The 26239-nt window shown below is 37.2% G+C and overlaps 4 protein-coding genes across 5 annotated transcripts; 2 read left to right on the top strand and 2 right to left on the bottom strand.

The window, feature by feature from the left end:
* The first annotated feature begins 1914 nt into the window (after nucleotides 1-1914).
* Nucleotides 1915-3743, top strand: LOC121240972 (two-component response regulator ORR9-like). The gene is made up of 5 exons (XM_041138492.1): nucleotides 1915-2299; nucleotides 2501-2622; nucleotides 2715-2792; nucleotides 2885-2955; nucleotides 3077-3743. Exons 1-5 carry the CDS (start codon nucleotides 2203-2205, stop codon nucleotides 3267-3269), a joined length of 561 nt encoding a protein of 186 aa, XP_040994426.1. The 5' UTR covers nucleotides 1915-2202; the 3' UTR covers nucleotides 3270-3743.
* A 12-nt stretch (nucleotides 3744-3755) lies between these two features.
* Nucleotides 3756-14307, bottom strand: LOC121240959 (flowering time control protein FY-like). The gene is given in 19 exon segments (XM_041138475.1): nucleotides 3756-4049; nucleotides 4797-5045; nucleotides 5702-6252; nucleotides 6528-6616; nucleotides 7479-7568; nucleotides 8578-8656; nucleotides 8836-8899; nucleotides 9097-9184; nucleotides 9267-9327; nucleotides 9416-9475; nucleotides 10608-10705; nucleotides 10781-10852; nucleotides 11011-11093; nucleotides 11329-11424; nucleotides 12259-12363; nucleotides 12514-12582; nucleotides 13285-13376; nucleotides 13897-13993; nucleotides 13996-14307. Coding segments are annotated over 19 exon segments (2175 nt in total). The 5' UTR covers nucleotides 14068-14307; the 3' UTR covers nucleotides 3756-3989.
* On the top strand, nucleotides 14306-26081 carry LOC121240969 (protein SENSITIVITY TO RED LIGHT REDUCED 1-like). Of its 2 annotated transcripts, none has more exons than XR_005935605.1 (2): nucleotides 14306-14478; nucleotides 25829-26081. XR_005935605.1 is itself a non-coding variant. In XM_041138488.1 (2 exons), the coding sequence occupies exon 2, from the start codon at nucleotides 21746-21748 to the stop codon at nucleotides 22574-22576; it is 831 nt and encodes a 276-aa protein (XP_040994422.1). In that variant the 5' UTR covers nucleotides 14306-14478; nucleotides 21691-21745; the 3' UTR covers nucleotides 22577-23499. The 2 variants fall into 2 exon arrangements, 1 of the variants encoding a protein (XP_040994422.1); XM_041138488.1 differs by lacking the exon at nucleotides 25829-26081 and adding an exon at nucleotides 21691-23499.
* LOC121240971 (uncharacterized protein At5g39865) lies at nucleotides 23526-25140 on the bottom strand. The gene has a single exon (XM_041138491.1). The coding sequence runs from the start codon at nucleotides 24754-24756 to the stop codon at nucleotides 23929-23931; it is 828 nt and encodes a 275-aa protein (XP_040994425.1). The 5' UTR covers nucleotides 24757-25140; the 3' UTR covers nucleotides 23526-23928.
* Nucleotides 26082-26239: the final 158 nt, after the last annotated feature.

Here is a 26239-nt window from a genome sequence, read left to right as displayed (position 1 = left end):
CAATAATATCGTAATATTAATTAGTTGAGATTTTAGAATTATATAATTAAGGTAGAAAAATGATAAATACACATCACTTTTCACATGAATATATTACACAACCATATTTTAAAACGAATGGTATTTTGGTAAGATACCTTATGAAAGTAACGGCACTTTATAAAAATATTGATCAATCTCATTTTAAAATATGCGTTGTGAAATGTGTTGTGTGGATATCACTATTTATTCTCCGACATAATCGAATAGAAGATCAGAACTAAAGTTTCTAAAAAAAAATGAAAAAAAAAAAAGAGTTTTTGATAGAACTGATCAATAAGTGACTAAGCGTGATCTATCAAGAGCAGGAAGAAATCTCCTACAATTAATTAAGATTAATTACTATCTGAATTTTAGTGTCTAAATTAAGACACATGTTGTTTGTCACGTAATATTTTTATTGTCTAGATCACCTGGAGATTATAAATGCTATAATTAATGTCAAGTCATGTATATATATATATATATATATATATATATATATATCTTTATAAACTTAGGTCTTAAAATTCAAATATTTTTTTGAGAAAAAAAAAACCCTTGCTTCGTACATGTATAGCCCCTAATTGGAACTTGCTCACGATCATGGGCCGCCAAATTTCCTAATTAATCGTGAAGGGAATGTAGTTGGTACTAGGAGCACGTGGTTTCCCAGTAGGGGAAGGTGGCAACCAAGTCACCATATATATCCATCTGGGGATTTATGATAATCCCTAAATAAAATATTTTTTATTTAAATTTATCAATTAATTAATCAGTATTTACTATTTCATTACAGATCATGTACTTATTTGTGAATAAATTTAATAAAAAATAAACTAAAATATTGATATGACTAGCTAGCTAGATCACAAAATCCATTGGATCTAGTACGATCTGATATATCGCAACAAACGACATCAATTTTGTGAACATTATTTTATGAGAATTTTATTAATTTTGTACTTCTTGTTTCGTTAATAAATAATAGAAAATAAATATGGAACATATTTAGATGGATTAATGAACCAAATTAAAACTTCTTTAAGCGTCATCAGGTGACAAATAATATCAAGGAACAAAAAGGGGCCTGTGCAGCAGGATGGGCCAGCACGTTGGTTCGGGATTAGTACTATTTACTATCTTACACTCCACAATTTATAAAAAATACTCTCATATTCTATAAAAAAATTATAAGTGTGAGATGTTAGAGTGAACAATAGTTGATGAGTTAGTAATTTAATTTGTTGGAAGTACAGATTTCAAGAATGATTTATTTTTCATTTTCTTTATTCGATCGCCTTTGAAACATTTGATTGATTTTTAACAAATCATGTCATCATGCATGCATGACATATCATCACATGTATGATTGAGTTACCTAAAGAAACAAATCTGCATGAGTGAGGCAAAAGGACCAATACTTATGCAGTCTGAAAAAAGTCCACCGGCCCGGAGATTTGTAATCATGTTGATCATACACGTACGTGCATGGCCAACTTCTAACTTCAATAGGAGAAACAAAAAAACTACGATGAAGAGATCATATCACTGAAATAGTTTTTACGGTATATATATTTATTGAATATTTAATGTCATTTTAAGAATTTGTTATCGAATAGGTTACGTAAAGAAATTTATTTTATATGTTTTTCTCATTCTAGACCTTAGATTTTTTAAAAAATCTAGCCCTCATCTTTTTATGTTTTTTTATCATCCCATGATGTGATATGCATTAAATGATAGTTTTACGAGTAAAATATAATAAATAATCTCCAATCATCTAATGTGATATTATAGAAGGATGAGAATATGAGATAATAAGTAGCATTATTCGTTGTCTTGATCCTTATTAGAAGGGTCAGATATATAGAATATAATGAAGAAGTGCCATTAAAAAGAAAAAAGAAAAGAATTAAAAGCACCTTCTTTGCTTGTTCGCCAATTCAAAAATCAACCTCGAAGATCCGGGAGATTCTGGACGAAATCTGTCGGATCTTTCTTTCCAAACTGTCAGATTTTCCCGAGATTTCCATCTCTTTCTGACCACCTCATGTGTTCCCATTTAAAAGTCATACGCTCTTTGCTCTATTCTTACATCTCCTCGTGGTAATTCTGTTCACCTTCTTATTCTATTTCTTTTGTTGGTTCTTCTCTTTCTTCTGATATATGTGAGCCACAAGTATGGCTGCAGAGGCACAGTTCCATGTTCTGGCTGTAGATGATAGTGTCATTGACCGAAAGTTGATTGAGAGGCTCCTCAAAACCTCTTCTTATCAAGGTAATTTGTCTTCCATTTCTTTATTCTTTTGTGTATTGAGAAGGTATATATTTCTTGTACTGAATTATGATCAGGATACAACTAAAAGACCTTTTTTTTTTTTTTTTTTGTTCTTGGGTCCATCATTAATGGTGATGTTTTTTCATGTTGGTTTTATTGGATCATGATTGTTTATTCTTTCTGCGTATGTTTCTTCTTTAGTTACTGCAGTGGATTCTGGTAGCAAGGCTTTAGGATTTCTGGGTATTCATGAAGATGAAGAGAATAATGAAGCAAGCATTCACTCTGTTTCTCCAAATCATGATGACGATGATCATCATCAGGTATATGATATTCAGACTAACCGTGTTTGTGCTTTCTCTGTGATTGTAAATTTATCATTCACCAACTGGTTCTTTTTTCTATTCTCATCCAGGATGTGGACATCAGTTTGATCATCACAGACTATTGCATGCCGGAAATGACAGGCTATGATCTCCTTAGAAAGATCAAGGTTAGCCTTTTTGTCCACAAATTTGACCTGTTACTCGTTACTCTTTCTTATTTTTGAGGCAAAAACCTGTTAGGATTTTGTTTGACTTGCAGGAATCTAAATCTCTTAAAGACATACCAGTTGTAATCATGTCCTCAGATAATATCCCATCAAGGATTAACAGGTAAAGGAAAGTGAGGATTTTTTTCCCAGTTTAGTTCACACAGCTTCATTTGATTTTAAATTTACAAATGGACATTGTTTTATCCAAATTTTTAGTCTGACAAGGTTAAATGTTTGGTCAGATGCTTGGAAGAAGGAGCAGAGGAGTTCTTTCTGAAACCAGTTCAAGTATCTGATGTGAATAAGCTTAAATCCCATTTGTTAAAGGGTAAAGCCAAGGAATCACAACCCAACATTAACAAGAGAAATATCATGGAAGAAATGTCCTCACCTGACAGAACAATAACAAATTATGGTGGATTGGAAAATGTCTAAGCAGCACTGGATGATCGATATAGTAGCAGAACACAGTCCTCTCCCCCCCTCCCCCCTCTTTCTACCTTATTATTTTGATTTGTTCCATGATTGATTTAAGATGCTAAACAGAAATACTGATGCGTGAAGATGGGAAAAAGTGCTACATTTTCATATTTGAAAAATTCTTCTCATCAGTCACTATTCACCATCTCATACTCCAACCTATGCAAAACAACCTACACCCTATGAAAAAACTATAGATGTGGAATGTAAGAATAAATAATGACTGATACATATCATTCCTTTTTTGTATTTATGATTCTCTCTCTTTGGGAACTGGAAGCTTAGAATTTTGAGCATAGTAGGGGCTCAATTGTAAATTAACATAAGATTATTTCAATTTATTGTCTTCTTTACAGAATATCACTTTTTCTTCCTTAATTGCACATAGATCCAACTAAATGTTTGATTTCCCACAGTACACCAGACTGTAGCAAAACCAGATGAAAAAGCTCTCAGCCAGCTGAGAATTCTATTGACAACCAAATTACAATGAATCTTTTGCTCAACAAAATCCATCTCATTCAACGATCAAAATCAACGAATAATAATGACAATAATAGAAGGAAAAAAAGGGCACGGGAGGATTAACACTGGTACAAGTTTTCCAAAGAGTGTTCTTTGTCTTCTGGCATAGATGGCAGCGCTTGCATTGCTATAGTTTGCAACAAGAATGGCCTATGGAGGTGTTTGGGCATGCGGTGGTGGACCAGGAGGCATGCTAGATTGACTGCCAGACTGCAAAAAGGGAGTACAACATATTAGCTTCCAGTAGAGTAATCTACAAGCGGGCCCACAAGCCCAATCACAGGAAACTCTTGAAATAGGACCACACAACTTTCAGATATAAACATCAGTGCACATTCCAACATATGACACATCCATTATCAATGTTGACCAGCAAACCACTGCGATACTAAACAGGTGGGTGGGTGGGTTTAAGATCCGATTTAAGGACCTAACCCAACAAAACCCCATCATTTTAGAGCCCATGTTTTCCTTTTTCCTTTAGGAAAGTTCCGAAAATGACTTATCAAAGTAGTAGGGCAGGAGGTGGTAATCAACATAGCAAACAAAACAAGCAGTGCCAGACAGCCACAGGGTGGCAGCCTCGCAAAATGTAAACATGAAAATGAAAGATCCTTCCAAAAGAAAGTGAAAACGTGAGATCTCATTGTAGCTTGTTAATGCATCATTGGTTCCCATCACTATTGCCTACTCTAGGTTCCCATTTTCACTCCACGTACCACAAAAATCAACATCTTCACTTTGGAAGACACCACATAGATAATTTTGGTCGGCCAAGCAACAAAAAAAAGTTGATGTCTCTTCATTTATGAATAAAAAGTGCAATTTGGCAAGAGATTCATCAAACAAAAGCAGCTACAATAAACTAGTAAATTTGATGGTGCTGAAAGTTATGACTTCTTTTCAAGTATACTTATCATAAGCAGTTTACAAAAACAACAAAACCAGCTATCCTACCTGGTAGGGATTATAACCTGGCATCATTGACATTTGTCCAGCTTGTGGCCGGTTAAATATCCCACCCCGAGGATACATCTGGGGCCCACCTGCATTTGATGGGGCCTGCATATTTGTCAAGCCATTCTGAAAACTTCCAACCTGTGAAGGTGGTCCACTCGAGGGTAAAGATCCTGAGTGCATGGGGTTCATACCCATAAAATGGCCTTGCCGCAATGGAGGAGTCTGATTCATTGTACCTTGCATTCCCTGAAGTAAGAAATTATGGCTTTAGGTACAACAATAGAAATTCAAACACGAGAATAAACAAAGCAAGCAGCATTCCTGAAACTAGCCTTTCATGAAAAATTATTGCATACAATATCAATTAGAAGTGCACAAGAGTATTTTACATCTAGATGATAAGGGAGATTCATGTTGATGAGTATGACAGTAAAAATACCTAAAGACAACCTATTGAAAGCATAACTTTCTTCCAAAGCTACGGGTCAAATCCAATTACAAAATTAAAATTTGATTTTGTCACACTTAAAAAAGCATGTAATAATTCAATGGCACACCACATGGTATCACCACACATCCTCAAAAATAATATGTTGCAGATGAGCCTCAGGGTACACACCTCTAAAAGAAAAGGAAAAAATAAATAAAACAGAATCACTAGAATACAATTAATTTGCCAATAGAACAAGCCATCCCTTTCACGGTTTGCATTAGAGGTGAAGGGAAAAGGTGTACCGCAATTACTATGCAATGCATGTAGAGTAACAAATAAACTAGTTTTCTTGCTTTTCTGTCTTTTTCCCCTTTTGAAAGCAAAAAACTTCTCTAGAAGTGGGCAAGCTACACTCGAAGCCTAGTTTCAGAAGAAAAAACAAAAAGTAAAAATGTGCACAAAATCATACCACTGGACCAGGCAATTGATGTAAGCCAGGCCCTGATGCTGGCATTGGCATCGATCCTGGCATTGAAGATGGGATTGATGAAGGCATACCAAGTGGGACCATTTGGGGTGGAGGGCGAGATAAATGGGGATGTGGAAGTAAAGGTAAATGAGATGGAGGCTGTAGCTGTGACATGTTTGGAGGTGGCATAGGTAAAGGCGGCATTTGCTGTGGGAGTGTCTGATATTGTTGGTGGTGGTGTTGTGGTGGGATCTGCTGGGGCTGTTGTTGATATGATTGCTGCTGGTTGGCAGCAAGAAGGGAGGGATGTGGACCTGGAGGGAGAGGAGGAGCCCCTAAAGGCATTGAAACAGGAAGAGGCTGCTTTTGCTCTCCCTGAGCTGATGCATCAAGAGATTGAATGGATAATGGCATTGCAACTCCAACACCAGGAATAGTTCCTTCATTTCGAGTCAACCCAGGAGCAAATGATCCTGGAGTTGTTGGCCCTTCAGGTGCTGGGAAATTACCAGTCATGCGACCACCAAAAACAGGGTTTTGCTCACCATAACCTGATACAGATGGAAATAGTTAAGATGCTGAAAGATGTCTCTTCAAGTTTAAGTATTTATTCCCCAATCATGAACTTGCAGAAAATTTATAACACCTAAAGAAACTGTCTCAGTGCACATTAAAAACAGAAAATCAAATCCTCCATCAAGTCATGGCAATTAAAGGTGTTGACTGTCAATGGGACCACATAATCCCAGAAGTAAGATTGGTAATTTGTTTCCAGTAATAAACTTTATTAAAAAGGACAGATTTAGTATATCGAGTCCTTTACAACCTTGGTTCTGAGCCATGCTAAATTTATCACGAGCAGTATCCCCTGGCCTATTTTTGCACCAGAACTTTGTCGTGTGATCATTGCTACCACTGCAGAAGAAACCATGTATGTTTAGTAAGTGATAGGACAGCCATAGCTTAATGACACCTGCAGCTGGATGACATATTCATTCACTAATAGTGGTAAATAACATATCAAAAACAACATTCTGATGGTTTCTACTAAGAATTGATGTAACATGAGGCATTCAATAGAGCTCCTCTTGATCTAACTTCTATCAAAACTGCTTAACATGTGAATTGATATCATGAAAAAATTAAAAAAAATACTGCTAGTTCCACAAAAAGCATCATGGGACATCTCTATAGCCTGTCCACTCAAGGCCAGAAAAATAGTTTAGTACATGCTATAGCCAACAAGGCATTTTCTAGTTTCTACTCAAGTTTCTTTCAACAGTTGGTTTATTTGAAAAGTCATTTAAAGAAGAGAGCAATAAAGCAATGTGGTCTGCAGGTTAAAAAAATAGAGCAATGTGGTCATGCCCAAAAATCTTAGGCCATCTCCAGTACATAAAATTGTATTTAAAGATGCAGCACACCATATATTAAACATAAAGCCTAGTTGAATGGTTTTAAAGCAATAGAAAATTTATGTGCACATATTATATTCTTTCTCGAGCAGGGACTCTTCTGGTCCAGTTGTTCTCTTTTTCACCAGGAACCAATGTCCTTAGTTAACTATAATTATGGTTTTGCAAAACTCGGCAGGTTCTCTAATTTTCTTTCTCCATCAATGAAATAAAATAATTAAACGGTGCTCTATATTCACATGCATCATAGAATTCTGTTCTGACAGTCAAAAGTTGGGAAAATAGGAGACAAGGTCACTGAATAGATTATTCATTAGTTAAAATATATAAATGAGGATTACGTAAACAAGGTCTGCATTCACCTGCAAAGAAGATATCCAATAGGATGCCATGCAAGGTCCCACACAGCATTATCATGCGCATTAGGAATTTCTACCTGAGGCGTTTCATGCCTGTGCATCAGAAATAGTCAGAAACATAGAATATTATTAGGTGCCATCACTTGTCTATTTCTTGTCATGCAAAAAGGTGTCATAATAAAGGAAAGCCAAGGCCTACATTCGCTCCATGTAGATAGTTACTACTTCAATATTTGCGTATCAAATGTGATTACGAACTTAACATTGATTGGAGCAGATGTTTGCAAATTTTTTAAATTTTCACATCAAGATATTGGCGTTATGTAACTATTATGTTTTTAAATGTCTTTATATTTTCCGGTTGTCATAACTATTACATAATAGCGATCAAAGCAATTGTATATGTATTTCTATTCGTATAATTTTGTGCATCCATGTTTTCTGTTCTCTCTCTCTCTCTCTTCTGTCTCTCTGTGCAAAAATGTCAGATATGCTCCCAATTGTCTCTCGTAGGATAGATATACTCATTTGAATCCTAGAACAGATCTGCATTTCAGCAATCTTACTTTAAGACCAAAAAAAGTTTTTCATTAACATAGAAAAAGAAGAATAAATCAAGTACAGAGGGGTGTGTACCGAGGTTTCTCCTAATGGTGACATCCTAAAACTTACAGAGGGGTGTGTACCGAGGTTTCTCCTAATGGTGACATCCTAAAACTGAAAAGAACAAACATACTTTAAACAAATGCAAATTCAACAGTTATATCCTATTCTTCTCTTGCTTTGTTGAATAAAAATATGAACAGAATTCTTGAGTAAATAAGTTTTTTCAAATGCATTACTGATTACCAGTTATATATAAATACCACTCAAAGTGATAATTTTTACAGAGTAGCATCGCTGCAAACATCTCTCAAATTCTACCTTCAATAAATAACATTACCATGCAATTTAAACTAGGTTACTGAATAGCAATAGCTTTCCCTAGCCATCTCTTTCTCCATAAAATATGTTCCATGCACTGAATGCTATGGAAGAATGTAAGAGGAACAATAAATTTATGAAATAAAAAATAAAATGGGTCTGAATTAAAAGACTTTACCCCACAAGCCAATGGAAAATGGACCCATCAAAACTCCCACTGACAAAGTATTCTTCATGGAATGGGTGCCAAGCCAGCGCTAACAATTGAAAACAATAATATAGTATAAGTTTCATTCTCTTACAAATCTCACTAAATAGCTTTATCTACTGCTACTGCTAATAGAAAAAAAATCACTAACCTAACAACAGTCCACTACTCAAATAAAAACTCAAATTTAATCAGAATGATTTGCATTGGGAGAAGGCTGTCACTGACCAGTCACATCTTTCTGATGTCCACGAAAAGACTGAAGCTCTTTCATAGCCCTAATGTCATAAAGCTGCAAATGCAAGATGAAACAAAATGAAGATCAAACACACACAGAGGAAAAGTGACAAAAAAAGGAAGATAGCTATCACCAATTTTTTTTATAATTAATAGTTAATATATAGAGTCCTTATCAACTTACTTGCCAAATTTTTTTTTTTTTTGTGATAAGTGACTTGCCAATTTTTAAAGGAGAAACGTGTCACACACCTTGATGATTTGATCCTTTGAAGCAGTTAGCACCCAGTTACCATTTTGGTTCCATTTCACGGAGAGCACCATGTTTTTGTGGCCATGGCTGCAAATAAGACAATGAGTCCTCGAAAGAATTCAACTAACAAGCTAGACTGTAGATTTAACTATGAAGGAATTGAACTAACAACGAGCAAAGCTCTCTTCCTGTTTTGGCATCCCAAAGTTTCACAAGGTTGTCCTTCCCACCTAGAAAACAACCAATCAAGCAACAATAAGTATTGCAATTACAAATTAAAAATTCAAATAAAGTTCACAAAAGAACAGTCGTAAACACCTGAAACTAGAAGAGATTTTGTAGGGTGCCAGTCAACACTCTTCACATCCCAACCATGGCCTGCCTGAGTTCAAACCCACCACAGAGAAAGCTCTAGTTACATCATGAACATATAACTCATATACAACACATACATACACAAACAAAGTCTAGTTATGGATTCCCTTCAGATTGTAAAAATCTTGATCTAGAAACAATTTTACATGCAAGAACGGGTAAAATCACACAGCTAACCTAAAGAATTAGAGGACAAATTTGCTAGAAGATAAGCGAACCAGCATTCCCAGAAAATTGGTAATTGTAAGTGTGAACCCCAAGATACTAATAAACATTCTGGAAATCATAACTTTCAAGGATGTGAAAAGAAAAATGTTCAATTAGAATAATTCAAAGGGGAAAAATAAATACAGAGGAAAACAAAAAACAAAATTGCAATCTACACATTCTTTAACTACAAGAAGCTTTTTCTTTAACTACAAGAAGTCATTCACACTAATGATTTTATTGAGTTGTCTTGACTTGAGTAATCATTTCCTAAGTGCTAAGAAAGGTGGAAACCAAGCAACCAACCTGAAATTCCAGTCTGAAATCAATTACCAGCTCCCCCCCCAAGTTTTTTTTTTTTTTTTTTGATAATTAATAAGAATTTTATTATCACGAATATGCATAGCCCATGTACACAAGAAGTATACAAAGGAAATACCTACTACACTCTAGAAAACAGGAAAACTAAAACAGAAACAGATTCAGTACATTCTCATCATTCCTTGCAAAGATCTTAGGCCACAAACTCAAAGTAGAAAATAAAATGTTTCGAAGATCTTCAAAAGAGCACTCCTTGTCTTCAAAACATCTCCCATTTCTTTCCAGCTAAAAAAAAAAAAAGAAAGTTCTAAGCATGTACATCAAGTTTCAAACTTCATTATCAAGCTTTATTTATTCAACATATCGAATGTTATTTTACAAAGAACTATATATTAAGAAACTTAAAAAAGGAAACATCAAAAAGCCTTCGGCATTAGTTTAAACAGAGCAAAAAAAGCATGCTGCATGCCATTGCACTCTTTGGTGGGAGATAAAATCTGATTCAATTGCACATCAGAAATCAGTAATATGTTCTTGGAGCAAAAAACCATCAAAACTAAGCGAAACGAGCCTCTTCTAATTCTGCTGAGCATTCGAAGCACATTACCAGACAATGAACGCTCTTCTTGGCATCGTGCAAAGTCCCAAATTTTAACAGTAGTATCATCTGAGCAGGAGCAGAACTTCAGGTCTGTCCTGCAGAAGCTGTGCAAATAGAAATAAATGGTCAATAAGTATATGTTTCTTGGAAAATACTCAACTAGAAACTATATTAAATACCTTAAGTCCCTGACCGATTCTTTATGAGCAGACTTATTGGCCTTGACATTATTCATGTTGTTCTGCCAGTACCTATGAGTTCCCCCGAAATAACCAATATATTAGTAAATTAGCATGAAGTTTTGTTTCCAGACAACAAATACCATACACATACATACATACATACATATATATAAACATAAGTTATGCAGCTGAACATCACTACAAATTCTATCAAGAAAAATATTTACTTTATCGAGCCACCATCATCACCAGAGACCATCCAGTTGTCATTGTGACTCCATATCATAGCTCTGATTGCTTGATCATGGGCCTAGACAGTTGAAATATCACAAAATTGAGAAAAAGAGTGAACATGCAACTAGATGAAATTATATTCTTTTTTTTTATAAGTTTATCATTATTATAAGTGAATCCCGACTCAATATGAACACACTTCAATTCATTGTATAAATATATTGTTTAATGTGGCCACGTGCGTCAGTTATAAATAATTTAAAAGCACAAATAATTTTGTGCCAACTGATTGAAATTATATTCTTGTTTACCTGAAGAATCATTTCGAAATTAAATGACTGTCCATTCCAAAGAGTGAATTCCCCACTTTGAGAGCCTGTGATTAATCGCCTCCCTGTAGGAGTCCACTTTAGAAGAGGTAAAAAATATAGATTAGGATTATAATAACTCATGCGCAGAACCCCAAGAGATAACAAAACTTAACAAAGAAAAGAAAATGCTCCATTTATTTATTCAAGTATCTAAAAGACAAAAAACCATCTAGAAGAGAGAAAAAAAATGGTAATAAAGATTGAAAGAAAAAAGGTCCAGAAAAACTTCAGAAGAAACTTCTGTACACACAAGGTAAACAAGAGATTGTCCCAAAGAATTACAATCTATCATTGATGTAGTCTCAAAAAAGCAACAAAAGAAGGATACAGAAACTTCGACAACGGCAACAGAACATTCATCCTAAGGATAAAAGAAAGCTAATTTTGGTTTCAAATACAGATTTATCAGCACTTTCAAAAGTATTGTTCCTTTCCCTTAAAATAGTCCACATAAGGCCAAATGGAGCTCCTTTACCAAACAAACCTTGCCAAAAAAGTACATATTACCAAATATCAACTCCCTTAATGAACCAAGGTAGGATTTTCTTAGGTACATGAAAATAAATATTATTAAAAAAAACAGGGTTCAACCACTGTACACTGGGAGTGTATAAGAAATCCACCTAACTAGCATAAGGAAAAGGCTCCAATTCCTGAAAAGTAGAAATTAAAAAAAAAAGTTCTGCTTTTTGGACCACTAGCCAAAGATGAGGAAGCACGACTTGAGATCCACCACTGACTTTTGATTTGGAGGGAAAGTTAGGATTATAAAGGAAAAAACACACACACCATTAAGAAGAAACACTTAGCTAAGACAAAAGTTCTAGAGTAAAATATAATTTGGGGGAAACTGGTTTTAGTCTAGCTTACCAAAACCCGGTTAATTGAACAACGGTTTTTGTTCAACGAGGTATGCACAAATTTTGCAGTAAAGCTTGTAGATGGATTATCCGAATAGGCAATTGTTGGCAACATCTGCACCAAGGATTAACATAACGTAAAGAATTTAACTATATAAGGAAAATATGCAAGTTCAAGATAATGCACCATCATACTTCTAGTAAACCATGTTTTTCCATATTACAACAAAAAGATAATATCGATAGACTACGGCAGCTGACTGACATCAATCGCAGCTGCTGGGGTAGGTTGCAATGTTGTCCTATCCCTTGAATCTCGCTGCCACATACGAATCTGCACAGTAGTGTATAGGAAAATTAGTGTTACTCAAATCCCAATAGGAAATCATAAAACAACAAGACACATGATGCCTCCATCCCTTGACTGAAATCCTAAGGCCTCGTTTGTTTTTTGAGATAAGATGAAAGTTGAAAGTTAAATAAAATATTGTTAGAATATATTTTTTTAATATTATTTTTGTTTTGGAATTTGAAAATGTTGAATTGAGATTTGAAAATTTTGAATTGTTTATTATATTTTGTGTGGAAATTTGAGAAAGTTGTAATGATTAGATGAGATGAGATGAGATAAACTGTGAAAACAAACGAGGCCTAAGAGTCTGGGAAGAATGAAAAGACTAGGATATACAAAGTTACTTAAATGTAACAGGGCGTGATATATAAATCATACAGGTCCGTCCAAAAGCATGTGGATAGAATAGAATGGAACCACGCATCTTAGGATCTCAGAAAAAACCATAAAACAGATTCGGTAAATTTCATTTCTGTCTTGTGTGCTTGGGCTATGCCTTTTGAGTTCTTCAATAAAGTTTTTTGTTAACTGATAAAGAAAAAATTATGATGACAAGTTATGACCATACCATGCAAGACAGTCCCTTGATGATCAGGAAAATTAGAGGAATATTTAACCGAAGTGTGAGAATTTCAAAAATATGCACACATGACACTGCTATCCCCGACAAACTTGAAACTTTACCTGCATATAACGCACAACAGTGCTAGTATAATCAACTGCCCTCCTTTGGGTAAGCTTTCTCATCCTCTTTGCAGCAAAACTATCACCTTGAGCTGCAACAAGCATTTACTACTCATTACAAAGAGAACCACTAGACTAATACATATTTTGTAACAAAAATAAATTGGTATGAATTTTTTTAAACAAAGAACTTCAGTTTAACACTGTGATACTGCATACAAAAGATAGGGTACAGGAAGTTATTGTTATGCATTTCTCTCGCACGCCTTGAGACTCATTTAGTTTACGGGATATGATGCTCATCCCACAGAAAAACCGGATTTGCTTTAAATAGGTTTCTTTGAGGCCTCATAGCTTATATTCCAAAAGTTTGAGTCTCTAAGAATTAAGGACAACGAGGTCAATTCCAACGTCCCAAACTCTAAATTTGAGTATTTAATCCTCGAAACCATGAGGTCAGTTGCAATATCCTTACCATTAAAGTTCTCTCCAATTGCGTTCACATTTCACATTAAAATGACGTGTTTATCCCAGAGTTCAGAGTAATCAAACACAACAACAACAAAAACAATGAATTTCAAAATGGAAAAATACGGTGACTGAAACCCTAACCATCGTAAGGAGGAGGTGCTTGGGCGGAGGGGTGGTGATAATCTGGGGCAAGAGTACTAGAAGACGCAGAGGGCTGCCTCATCATAGGCGGCGGGGTGGGCCCCGGTGAAAGTCCCCGCCTTGCTGCTGATGATACTGCTGTTGCTGTTGAGGATCACCACCGTACATCATCTTTCCGATGAATTAAACCCTAAAACTAAGAAACAAAGAGAGAGAGACCCTTGCCCTTGGGCTAACAGAGTGGATAAAAACCCTAAACCCCAATTTTGTTCAGTGGAGAAATGACCGAAGAAGCGGGAAAAAGAAAAAGGCGACTTTTTTGCCCTATTGACCAGAAATGTGTTATTCGTATATTTTTTATTTATAAATAAAAAGGACATCTATAATAACGACACAGAATTCACTATAACGGCAGCAGCATGCCAGCAACCAAACATAGCATACAGTTCCAGAGGCTGCGGATCGAGGAAACGAGTCGAACCGGGTGGTTGATCTAACCCCTCCATCCACTCCCACTCTACCTGTGTCCTCACCTACCTTCCGCCATTGCTGCCTCCGCCGCCGCTCAACCACAGCAATACGGTACCGTCAATAAAACCCAACCCCTTTTTATTTATTTATTTTTTTTTTTGACACCTAAAAACAGCACAACAAGCCAGAATGGGAGATAGATCAATTCCCAGCCCGTTGAGGTTGTTCCGAGCCTCGATTGGTGTTGTGTGGAGTCTCCAGTGCGGCTGTACAGTTTCCATGTGTCTATTCATAGTGGTAAACAGTGAATGAATGCAAATAAAATAAATAGAGAGACACAGAGATTTACATAATTCGGTATTAAGCCTACGTCCACGGGACGCGGAGATGAGATAATCCATTATAATATATTTGTTTACAATCTCTTATAGTCTCTTGTTCTTACTGTATAATGAAGATCTGAATTCTATCATTTAATTTTCATCCTCTCATTAAAGTCTTTGAGGTGAGGTTAAAGAAGGTAAACTCTCCAAGAAGCCTGGCTAACAGTTCCTGAAGTCATCTAATTTTTTCCCTTTTATCTTCTACCCCTGTTCTACGTCTCTTCACCCGTCCTTAATGTCACTTTCCCTTTACTTTTATGTCATTTTTCTCTCTTCATCTTGACACTTTGCACTCTCTTAACCTGTCATTTTTCTCTCTCTCCTCATTCTTCCCTCTTGATGAGTCTCCCATTGGACTGGACTTAAAAAATACCATCATCTGTTATATTTTAGAGTTGTGCTATACAGAAGCCTCGCACTCCTACACACTACTTAAAAATATATGATTTTACTTTTTTATTCTTATATTTCATATTGCAATTGAGACTCACTCCTAGCTTTTTGAAAGACAAGACATTTATACTCCTCGCAAGACAAGCCTAATCAATCAATATGAAATATGAAGATAAAAAAGTAAAATAATATATTTTTAAATAGTGTGTAAGGTGTGAAACTTATGTCTAGAATTTTTTTATATTTTATCCCTTACACTGTTAGTTCGTTATTCTATATTTGGTGCAATGTTTTGCAAGATAGATGGTGGTGGGCAGAACAATATTCGCTAACGTATGGAAAATTTTCTGCTTTTGGAATCAAGGAGTTGACATTTTAGGATCGGACTGTGATTAATTCACCTCTATTTTCCAATTGCTCTTAGGCGTTGATTTCCTGTGTTTCTGAGTTCAGTTTTTGTTTAGCAAAGTACCCAGACGTTTATACTCTTCCCTATTGCCATATCTTCTATTCTGTAGTAAGTGGAGAACAAGAAGAAGAAGAACCCACTTCATTTATCATGAGCATCATACACGCATGATACATTCCGCACCTAACTAAAAAATCCAATCTTATTCCAACCACACATTGTCTAACCAAATCCAACTCTCTAACCTATGTTGTCATGTACTTGTTGTGTTCCCTTGTAAGCAAATCAAATTATCATACTGAGTGAAATACATCAGCCCCTTCCAAATGAGAACTTTACTGAGAATCGACAAGGAATTCCATCCAATATTGCCTTTTCTTGAGTTCAATGTTGGTAATGTAGTTAATACAATGATAACCCCTCGTTTTATGAATGTTGTAATCTCAACCTGTAGAGCGTAGTTTGTTGACGTGCCAATGCTCTAATTTTTCTCTCGAGATTGGAGAGACGATCAGGGTTTTGCATGGCACTGGCCGCTGGCCCTACGTGTCTGACGACAGGGCAAGGCGTTTTTGTTGAGGGTTCTAATTAGAATCGCACGTTGAAGCAGGCTGTGCATTCGGGGGTTGCACTAGGGTCGTCGTCTGGTCATGGATTTGCTGATATTGTTGTCGCAAGGCCATAAATCCTTCCCGAGGTGGGTATTCCATTGCAGGAACCACGTATCAGTGATGGTGAGATGTTTTTTATGTCCTCTAGAGTGGAGATTAAGCAATCGGCGGAGCCTTTTCGTTTTTCTGTAGTGTTGAAATTTCTACGTCGAAGACCTTCACTCGATCATGTGCGAGGGTTCATAAAAAATCAGTGGGGTTTGAGATCAATGCCTATGGTGGGTCAATTGAAAAGCCTTCGGAACGTCTTAGTTTAGATGTCGAATGAAGAGGATTTCATCAGTGTTATGGCTCGAGGGAATGAGGATATTGAGGATGTGCCTCATAGGGTGTTTCATTGGACACCGGATTTCAACAAAGAAGAAGACTCCCCATAGGTTCCTGTCTGGATTACTCTACCAGGTCTGCCTCCTAACTATTTTCATGCATCTATTTTGAGGAGTATCGAATGGGGCTTTAGTCGGTTCTTAAAGAGGGATAATGCGACTACGTGTGTGACTCGTCCGGAGACCGCACACATTTGTGTCGATATGGATATCTCTAAGCCTTTGAGGCACTCGTTCTGGTTAGGTACACCGGGTCTAGAGAACAGTCATTATCAGGAGGTGTTTTTCAAAATGCTTCCAATGTTTTGCTCGCATTATCGAAAACAAGGCTACCAGGAGAATAAATGTGTTCGTCGGGATTTTTTCTCAGTACTGAGCCATCTCTGATGTGGAACCAGAGGATGAGTTGAATGAGCTGGCAATCATATGTTTTTATTTGGACCCGAATATGAATGTACATCTGAAGGGTTATGGGGGGTAAGGAAAGAAAAATCTATTGTTGTTTTGAAGAGGATTCGCTCCAAAAAATTTCTTTAATTATGATGAATATACTTAGGTGGAATATTAGGGGGATTCTTTCATCGAAGAGTAGACTTCGGCGCATTTTGAATAAAAGCAGCTCGTCTGTGGTAGCTCTTTTAGAGCCTTTTCTTGGTGCTAATAAATGTAGTAGGTGGGCAAGGTGGATGAAACTGCCTTACTTTTTTAATAATGCTGAGGTTGGAGGAAAAATATGGTTATTCTGGGAGGAGCGATTTTGAGTTGGTATCAATGTCGGATCAGGTGTTGTGTGGTTGGTTTGTTTATGGGAGTATGCGAGTTCTGGTGACTTTTGTTTATGCGAGCTGTTTTAAGAGGAAGTGTATGGAGCTTTGGGATTTTTTAGGTGGTCAAGATGCGGGTAGATGGCTGTGGTTCATAGGGGATTTTAGTATAATTTGTATTCAAGAGTGTGGTTTGATTGATATTCCTTGTGAGGGGCAGCAATTGTCTTGGTGTAATAGAAGGTTAGGGGGTCGATGGATTTGGGCAAGGCTAGATAAAGTCTTGGTGAATACGGAATTTTTGAATTTGTTTGGGGATGCGCGTGTTGTGTATCTTCCGAGAACTTCTTCAAATCATTGCTTGATGCTTGTATCTTTGATTTGTGAGAGGAGGGGGGACAAGACCTTTCAGATTCCAGCGTATATGGGGTACTCATGAGTGCTTTCTTCTGTTGGTGAAGGAAGTGTGGAGCGAGATGGTGGACGGGTGTCCAATGGTGCGGGTTAGTAAGAAATTAAAGTTATTGAAAGAGGCCTTGAAAAAATGGAATATAGATACTTTTGGCTGAGTTGAAGTGGAATTAAAAAGTATTGAAGATCGTATCTTTTTGTTGTAGCATTCGGTTAGTTCAGATTACACTCAGGAACATGAATTTGAATTATTAAAGTGCAAACAACGCCATTGCAGTGGCTTCACCGTGAGGAAATGTTAGGGTGCCAAAAGTCGCGTGTTAATGGTTAACGGAAGGTGATTCTAATATGACTTTCTTCCATGCAGTGATGAGAGTTAAAAAGAAGAACAAACTGGTAGACAAAATGACGCTTGAAAATGGGCAGGTGTTGGAGTCATCGGAGGAGGTCCATAATGGAGCGGTTGGTTTTTTTGAGGATCTCCTTACTATGGCTAGTGTTGAATTTGATGAGTCGTCTTTGAGTTTGTTCTTGTCATCGGTTTCAGATCAGTAAAATGAGAGTTTGTGTGCGCCACCATCGATGGAAGAATTAAAAGTGGCACTTTGGTCTATTCGGCCAAATAGTAGCCCGGGACGAGATGGTTTTTTGGCTAGTTTTTTCATCCTTGCTTGGGATATTGTTAATTAGGATCTTTTGGACATGGCAAGAGAATTTTTTGAGGGGAAGCCCTTGTCGACATTTTTTAATGTTACAAATTTAGTACTAATTCCAAAGGTGAATGTGCCGGTGGGCTTTCGGCAATTTTGCTCATTAGTTTATGTTCGGTGGTCTACAACATCATGGCAAAAATTATGGTTTTTAGATTGTTACCGATACTTGGACATATTATCTCTCCTGAATAGGTAGCGTTCATTTGTGGGAGGAGTATCTTTGATAATATGGCTCGCGCTCAGGAATTGGTTCACGGCATTAATGGGAAGACTAGGGGAGGTAACGTAATGTTGAAAATTGACATGGCGAAAGCTTATGATCGAGTGAATTGGAGATTTTTAATGGAAGTGTGAAGGTTGGGTTTTTCGGATAAGTGACGATCTCTTTTTATTAATTCCATTTCTTCTTCATTTTATTCGGTCATGTTGAATGGATGTACTAAAGGTTTTTTTAAGTCTTCTTGTGGTATTCGTCAAGGAGATCTTTTTTCACCTTATTTGTTTATTTTGTTGGAGGAGCTGCTTTCTCGGATGTTGCACAAAGAATTTCAGTTGGGGAGGATTAAGCCTTTTAATCTGAGTGGGGGTACTATGATTAGCCATTTGTTGTTTGCTGATGATATCTTGATTTTTGCAATTGGTGGAAAGGCCTTTATTCGAAAATTTATGGAGGTGATCCATAATTACTAGCGTATGTTTGGATAGCTCGTTAGTCCCAACAAGTCTTCTATGTTTTTCTCTTCGAATATTTCTTTTGAAAGGAAATTATAGCTGAAGCGTTTATCTGGTTTTGAGGAGGGTTCTTGGCCTTGTAATTATTTGGGGATTCTGTTGCATGTGGGGAGAGTGAAGTTACGTACTTTTGATAATTTGTTAACTAAAGTTCAGAAGAAGTTAGCGGGTTGGAAGAGTAAGATTTTATCTTTTGGGAGTAAGCTTATTCTCATTAAGCATGTTCTGAATGGTATGGCCATCCATATGCTCTCAGTGTTGAATTTGCCAAAGGGAGTGATGTCAGGTCTTAAAGTGATTTTTTCAAGTTTTTTATGGGGTTCTAGCATGGAAAAAAAAAAAAAAAAAAAAAGGGAAATGGATATCTTGGTGCAAGATTTGTTTGCCGGTGGAAGAAGGTGGGCTTGGTATTTGGGATCTATCTGAGGTCCAAAGTTCTATGTTAATGAAGTTTGTATGTAAATTAATTATTGGTGGATCGCTGTGGTCGAATGTTTTCTCCACAAAATATGTGGGTAATGCTCACATTGCTACGGTTATGTCTTCGTTGAGAGGTTCTCGGTTCTGGAAAGGTCTCATGCGAGTAATGCCTACTGTGTTAATGAATTCGAGATGGTTGGTTCAGAGTGGAAAGTTGAATTTTTGGTATGACAATTGGTTGGGGGATGGCCCAATTGCGGATGAGCAAATGGTGGTGGGTGATGCTGGATTGTAGGTGTGGTCTGGGGTTGACAGAGCTGGATGGAATTTTGGATTGTTGAGAATGCTTGTTGATGAAAACTTGGTAGGGAAGATTTCTTAGTTTCGCTTTCGTTTGAGTAAGGGTGATGATGTTTGTGTCTGGAAGCATTCAGTGGATGGGGCGTTCACCACAAAATCGGCTTGGCAGCTTATTAGACATCATGGTAATTTATGTCCATGGCGGAGTTGGCTTTGGCAGGATCATGTACCAAATAAAATGTCTTTTATGTGTTGGAGAGCCCGACGGAAGGCATTACCTGTGAATGATGCAATCAAATAACTTGGTATTCCGAATGTTTCGAAGTGCAATTGTTGTGTTGCTCCCCAAGTTGAGACTTTGGATCATGTGCTTTGTGATGGGGAGGGGGCGAGGAAGGTTTGGAATTTCTTTGTAGGAGTTTGTGGGGTTCGGTTGCCACAGGTTCGTGGCTGGATGGGGGTGCTTAATGTGTGGTGGTGTCGTGCTTCTTGTTCATCTCAAGTTGGTTGGATACGTGGAATCATTCCCATTATTATTTCCTGGACTCTTTGGAGAGCTCGTTGTGCAGCTTGGATGAAAGATATAAAATATGACTGGAGGGCCATAACTTGTGCAGTGAAAGTTTCTTTAAAAGAGATATCTAGTACCTTGTGGCATTTCAAGAAAATGGGTCCTAATGATTTATTGGTGCTCAAGAGCTAAATTGCCTAGTTGTTCTAGTTCATGTGAAGCTACCAAGGTTGATTGCGTGGCATTTGCCTGAAGTGGGGTTGGTTAAGCTTAATGTGGATGGTGGATCTTGTGGAAACCTGGGTTCTTCAGGTGGGGGGAGGAATTATTCGTGATTCGCAAGGACGTGTTCTTGTGGGATTCGCTCATTTTTATGGCCAAGCAATGAACACAATTGCAGAGTGTCGAGCTTTACTTGATAGGCTGTGGTTGTGTCATACGATTGGGTTGAGAGATTTATTGGTGGAGTTGGATTCAAGTGTAGTGGTGGGATGGCTAACTTCGGGAGTTTGTAAGTATTGGTTTTTATGGGATTTTTGTGAGGAAGTGCAGCTTATTCGCATGCTTAATGTCCAATTTCAGCATATTTTTAGAGTAGCTAATATGGTTGTGGATTTTTTGGCAAAAGAGTGCACTAAAGGAATATCTTTAGATTTTATTGGTGATGGTCTTGTGCAAGGAAGGATCTGGGGTCTTATTTGTTTGGATAGATTGGATATTCCTTATATTCGGCGTTGATGTATTTCTTTGTTGTTTGCTTTCAAAAGGCTTTACCGTTGTAATCATGGTTGTTCCTCCGCCTTAGTGAGCTTTTAATAATAGGAGGCCTAGACCTCGTTTTTCTTTAATTACAAAAAAAAAAAAAAAAACCCCAATTGTGCTGCTCTCTAGTTGTCTATAGCAGAATCAAACCCAAACGAACAAAATGTTGAATTCAATTGTGCTGCTCTCTAGTTGGGGAGGGATGGTTACGTTTATAATTTTCTGTTTTGTCCTAGATTATTGAGTTGCAATAAATGACTATTTTCTATTGCTAATTTGCTTTAGGATCCTATGCTTGAGTTGTCAGACTGTCTTGGTTCCTAAATTGTAAAAGCATTTTAAAGTTGGCATGCTTAAATTATATACTAGCACTACCTCGATTCTCACCATTTTATTATGGTATAACATTACTACTATCTTCCATTCCCCTTGATGAGAAACGAATCCCCCCTCCATATTTTTTTCTCTTATGGAAATGAAGACAATCTGCCCCACCACTCACATCCTTTCCATTTTAACTTGCCCCAGAATAGTTCTGAAAGTGGCATATAATACCATAGAAGAGGAGAGGATCTTGACAGCAATGGCAGCATCTGCAAAAACCCTGGCCACTGCCAAATGTTTAGATGGAGATTGGACAGTTGTTTTACCCCGTCGTGGAAGACAGAGGAAACACTTGCCAAGAATTAGATCTGTGGAACAGCAACAATCATGGGCTCCAACTGATCTTGAAACTGATCCTATCAGAACATCTAAATTAATGCAGAAGATGCAGATCTGCATTAAGAAAATTGAGAGCTCTCCATTCTACCATATTTTACTGGATCAAATCCAAACTACAGAAATCGTGTGCTGCTTGCACAGGGTCCTAGGCTCAGAGTTGAAGATGCAAATGGTGATTTACGGTATAGGCAGTATCGAATCATATGAAGCCCCTCGATTGCAGCTTAGCCTTGCAATCTTGATGAAGAAAAAGTTAAGTTGGATTGGAGATATTGAGGTTTTTGACCCTATTCTTTCTGCTACAGAATCTCGGGTATTGGAAGCTCTAGGTTGTTCTGTTCTATCAGTAAATGAGCAAGGACATCGATGTGCTCTTAAGCCAACAATATTCTTTATGCCACACTGTGAGGCAGAGTTGTATGACAATCTATTGCATGCAAATTGGGGAGTGGAGCTATTGAATAGGGTAGTCTTGTTTGGAAATAGCTTTGAGACGTATGAGCAGCATGTTTCAGAGTTCAAGCACTCAGCTATTGTTGATTCAGTAAGGCATATCTTGGCTATTCGTCCATTTACAAAGGAGTTTAAAATCAAGACAGTTTCAGATGATTATTTTGGTGCTTTCCATGATTCAAGTTGGCATTTTTTCAGCCCTGTCCTTGAGACAGGGCTGCAGTTCATCAAAATTTGATGAAAAATATCCCAGTGGTTTCAGTTATTGGTCGATGATTGAAGCATTTATATATATATATATACAAATTTTCTCTTGAATGGGTTGTTTGTTGCAGTTGCTTGGTTTGGGGACCTAAACAACCCAAGATTTAAGTCTGGATAGCAGAAACTACCTCTCTTTAAAACACCTATTACCATTATGTAATATTATTTTTGCCATCTTTCTTCGCAAGGGAAGTGTATATTTTTCACCCCCTTCTGCTTATACATTTCACATGATATTATGGATGACCTTCTTATTGTCTTATTGATGTTTATATGGCTGAAAATCTGGAATTTATATTCTGAAAGACTTGCTCTTGCTGAGTGAGTGGGATAAGATGTGTGAGTCGGTGAGCGGGCTTTGGATTGGTTGTTACTTTTTGGAGGATTTTTGATTTGCCATATATAATTCAACTCCTATAATATGGAGTTGACATCGAATTATATGAATCCTTATACTTTATTTAAAAAAGGGTACCAAAACTATATAGGAACAAATGTATGAACATGAACAAAAGCACATCTAAATACATGCACTCGTGTGCACTCAACCATGATGGATATTCAGGAGCACAAAAAGGTTTTAAGCAGACTAATGTCACTAATCTCGTTTAACAAATGATCATGTGGCAACCATCATGCACTTCATTATGCAATGCCCAAAGTGCCACAACTGCACAGCATCTAAAACTAAATATTTCCATTCCCTGATAAGAGAGACTTTCCCGGGCATAAAATAGAATTTATACACTAAAACCGAAATTTTATGCTTCATCAAAATGGCAGATTCAACCACAAAGTCATATCTATATCATTCATACATTCTTCACATATCCATCCTCACAGAAGAAAATCTAATAGCAACAAAACCAGACTGGTTTGTTCCTTCCTTGAATCTTGTGCCACTAATACAAAATAACATTAAAAAACAAAATAATTGGGTATCAAATAGACCCATTTTGATTACAATACATCATTCAACAACATTTGCAAACCCTTTCAGTAAATAGTACAACTAAAATATTTACAATCCCATGTAGGACAGTAGGAGAGAGACCCGTTTCCCCTCAACATGAAAAATACACTCAAATACACAGCCAAAACCAATTTTGCACTTTGAAATAACATACATTATTATCCAAAATGCTGTTCAAAGAGAATGATTTGAAAATCATCAAATCTTCCCAACCTATGACCAAGTTTTTTTCTTCATCCAAAATAAAATTTTGGAGTCCAAAAACTTATCAATTATCAAACACTAATATCACTGATTCTCCAGTATAGCAGTTATTTATCAACAACAACAATTTGCATCTAAAAATGCCAAATTCAGCAACAGCAATACGGGCACCGAACCAAGCCGTTCTCGTTGCACTCCAGGCACCTCTTGACTCTATCTTCATCCTCGTCAAATACCTTTCTACTTCCATTGCAATTAGCGCAGGGCGCGAACCTCACGTCCCCGCAGCTCTCGCAGACAAACCCGGGTTTCTGAACCGGAAACCCTTTTAGAATTTTCGCCAATTCCCCAACTTCGAAGAGCTGCTTGATCACCTCAGCGCCTCCCAAGTAATTGCCTCTCACAAACACCTGTGGCAGGGTCACATTCTTCTCTCCCAACACACTCTGCAACTCTTTTCGATATGCCGAGTCCATGGATACGTCCCGCTCATCGACCCACACCCGAAACCCCCGTAATATCATCCTCACCGCATAGCAGTCCTCGTAGGTCCTCCGAACTCCGCGTAAGCTCGTGAAGTACACAACGATTCGGTCCTCAGTGCCCGGTAAACGAATCGCAGAGCTACCGGGCACCGAACAGATCGATTTTGTTGCGGGTTTGAGCTTGCTGGGCAGCAGTTGGGATTGCTGTTGCGATTGGGGCTGTGATTCCTCGCCGTTTGTCGAGGATTCAAAGAAACTGCGGAGCTGCTTGACCTTACCTTTGATGGCATTGCCGGCGGACCGGACCGATTCGATGGAATAGAGTTTCAGGAACGAACCGGAGCCGCTCCGGTCAAGACTCAGAGCGGCCTGGAGGTAGGGTTTCTGAGGGGAAACAGTGGAGGTCGGGTTGCTCAAGGTAAGGGAGCGATTAAAGAACGATGAGGATTTGGATTTGACCGAGAATTCCGCGTGATTCTTAAATTCCGCCATCGAGAAACGCAACAAATTTAACAAGAATTAGTGGCTTTTTTCTTGAAATTTATTTTCTGGGGAAGGTTCTCCCTAGGGTTACGAAATCAGGGAGACGTTTGGATGGTTGAAATTAGGTCCGAAACCCAGAAAAATGAAGGCTTCCCGGGGAACAAACTTTAGGCGAAGAAGAATACGGGCGGGGAGGGTGGATCTGCACCGTTGAAACAACGATCGGAAGGCAGTGGGATGATCGAGATAATTCGATAAAACTGGCGCTGAAGGTGGGGGATTGCGTCAGCGGCGTCTGTAGTCGCGGAGGAAGGGAGAAGAAGAGGAGCTGAATTCAAAAAGGGAGCTGCTTTTTGGAGACGAAAGAGAATAGACGTAGCTTCAAAGGTAACAACTTTAATGTTATTAATTTATTGAAAATAATAAAATATATGAGGGGTGGGCCAACAACCCACTGTTTCTCCTTTAATACAAATTAAATACGCTGTTAAAATTTAAAATTATAATTATTTTGTCTGTCATATAATTTTAAATCTAAGTTTGGTGAGTCAGAGAATGTTAATAATCTTAAAAAATAAAAATAAAAATAATTTTTTTTTTTTTTTTTTTTACCTACGGTTGAGATACACATTATTGCAGTTAAAACTTCCCCAACTGAAAACTAACCCCAAAGATTCGTTGGTTGTTTGTCACCCTATCTTCTTCTAAAGCAAAAAATGCAACCTTTATTTAAGACATCCTCATAATTCTGGTCTAAGCTTGTTGCAATGGTTTCCCAAGGGTTCGTTGTTAGCATAGATTATTCTTATCTTTGTTCTTTCTGTTCATATGTTTACTTGTTTACCGTATATAAATTGATTTGTGTAAATTCTATGTAACTCCTTTTTTAAAAAAAATAGCCCATTTAAAGAAATTTACTTTTTTATAATCGAGTCGTACTTTTTTACAATAGATTATACTTTCTTTTAAAGAACTTGTACGAGATTTACATATCATGAATTTGTATATAACATTATTCTTTGCGTATTTATCATTTTTTCTCACGCTGTGACGGTTTTCTGAATTTAATATTTTCGTAGAGTTGCAGAAATTGAAAGTTGATACCCAGTCTCCCGGGTGCATGGCACAAGACATTAACAAGAGCACTGAAGAGCATCAGAGCTTTTTCCATTCCATACTAGAATTTTAGTCATGTTCCATTATGTAAAGCTGTAGGAAAATGCCCTGAATTGAGACTTTGCAAGTGCATGAAACGTTTATCTATGAAGATCTCTTCTGGGCAAGCGTTTTATTTCCTTTCTTTTTGTTGTTGTTGTTTTGGAGGTTGGGAGTATTTGAAGTACTCAAATCCTATTTCTTTTGAAGTAGGATTTGCCTGCATTGATATGGAGCCAATCATGACCTTAGATATAAGTTCATCCATGATTATGGAGTTTACAGATCCTGGATTGCTTTACTTTCTGTACGTTGATTTGAATGCTCTATCCCCCCA

The sequence above is a fragment of the Juglans microcarpa x Juglans regia genome, chromosome 7S, assembly GCF_004785595.1.
Source record: "Juglans microcarpa x Juglans regia isolate MS1-56 chromosome 7S, Jm3101_v1.0, whole genome shotgun sequence".
Classification (NCBI taxonomy): domain Eukaryota; kingdom Viridiplantae; phylum Streptophyta; class Magnoliopsida; order Fagales; family Juglandaceae; genus Juglans; species Juglans microcarpa x Juglans regia.
This window is presented reverse-complemented; position numbering and strand designations above follow the sequence as displayed.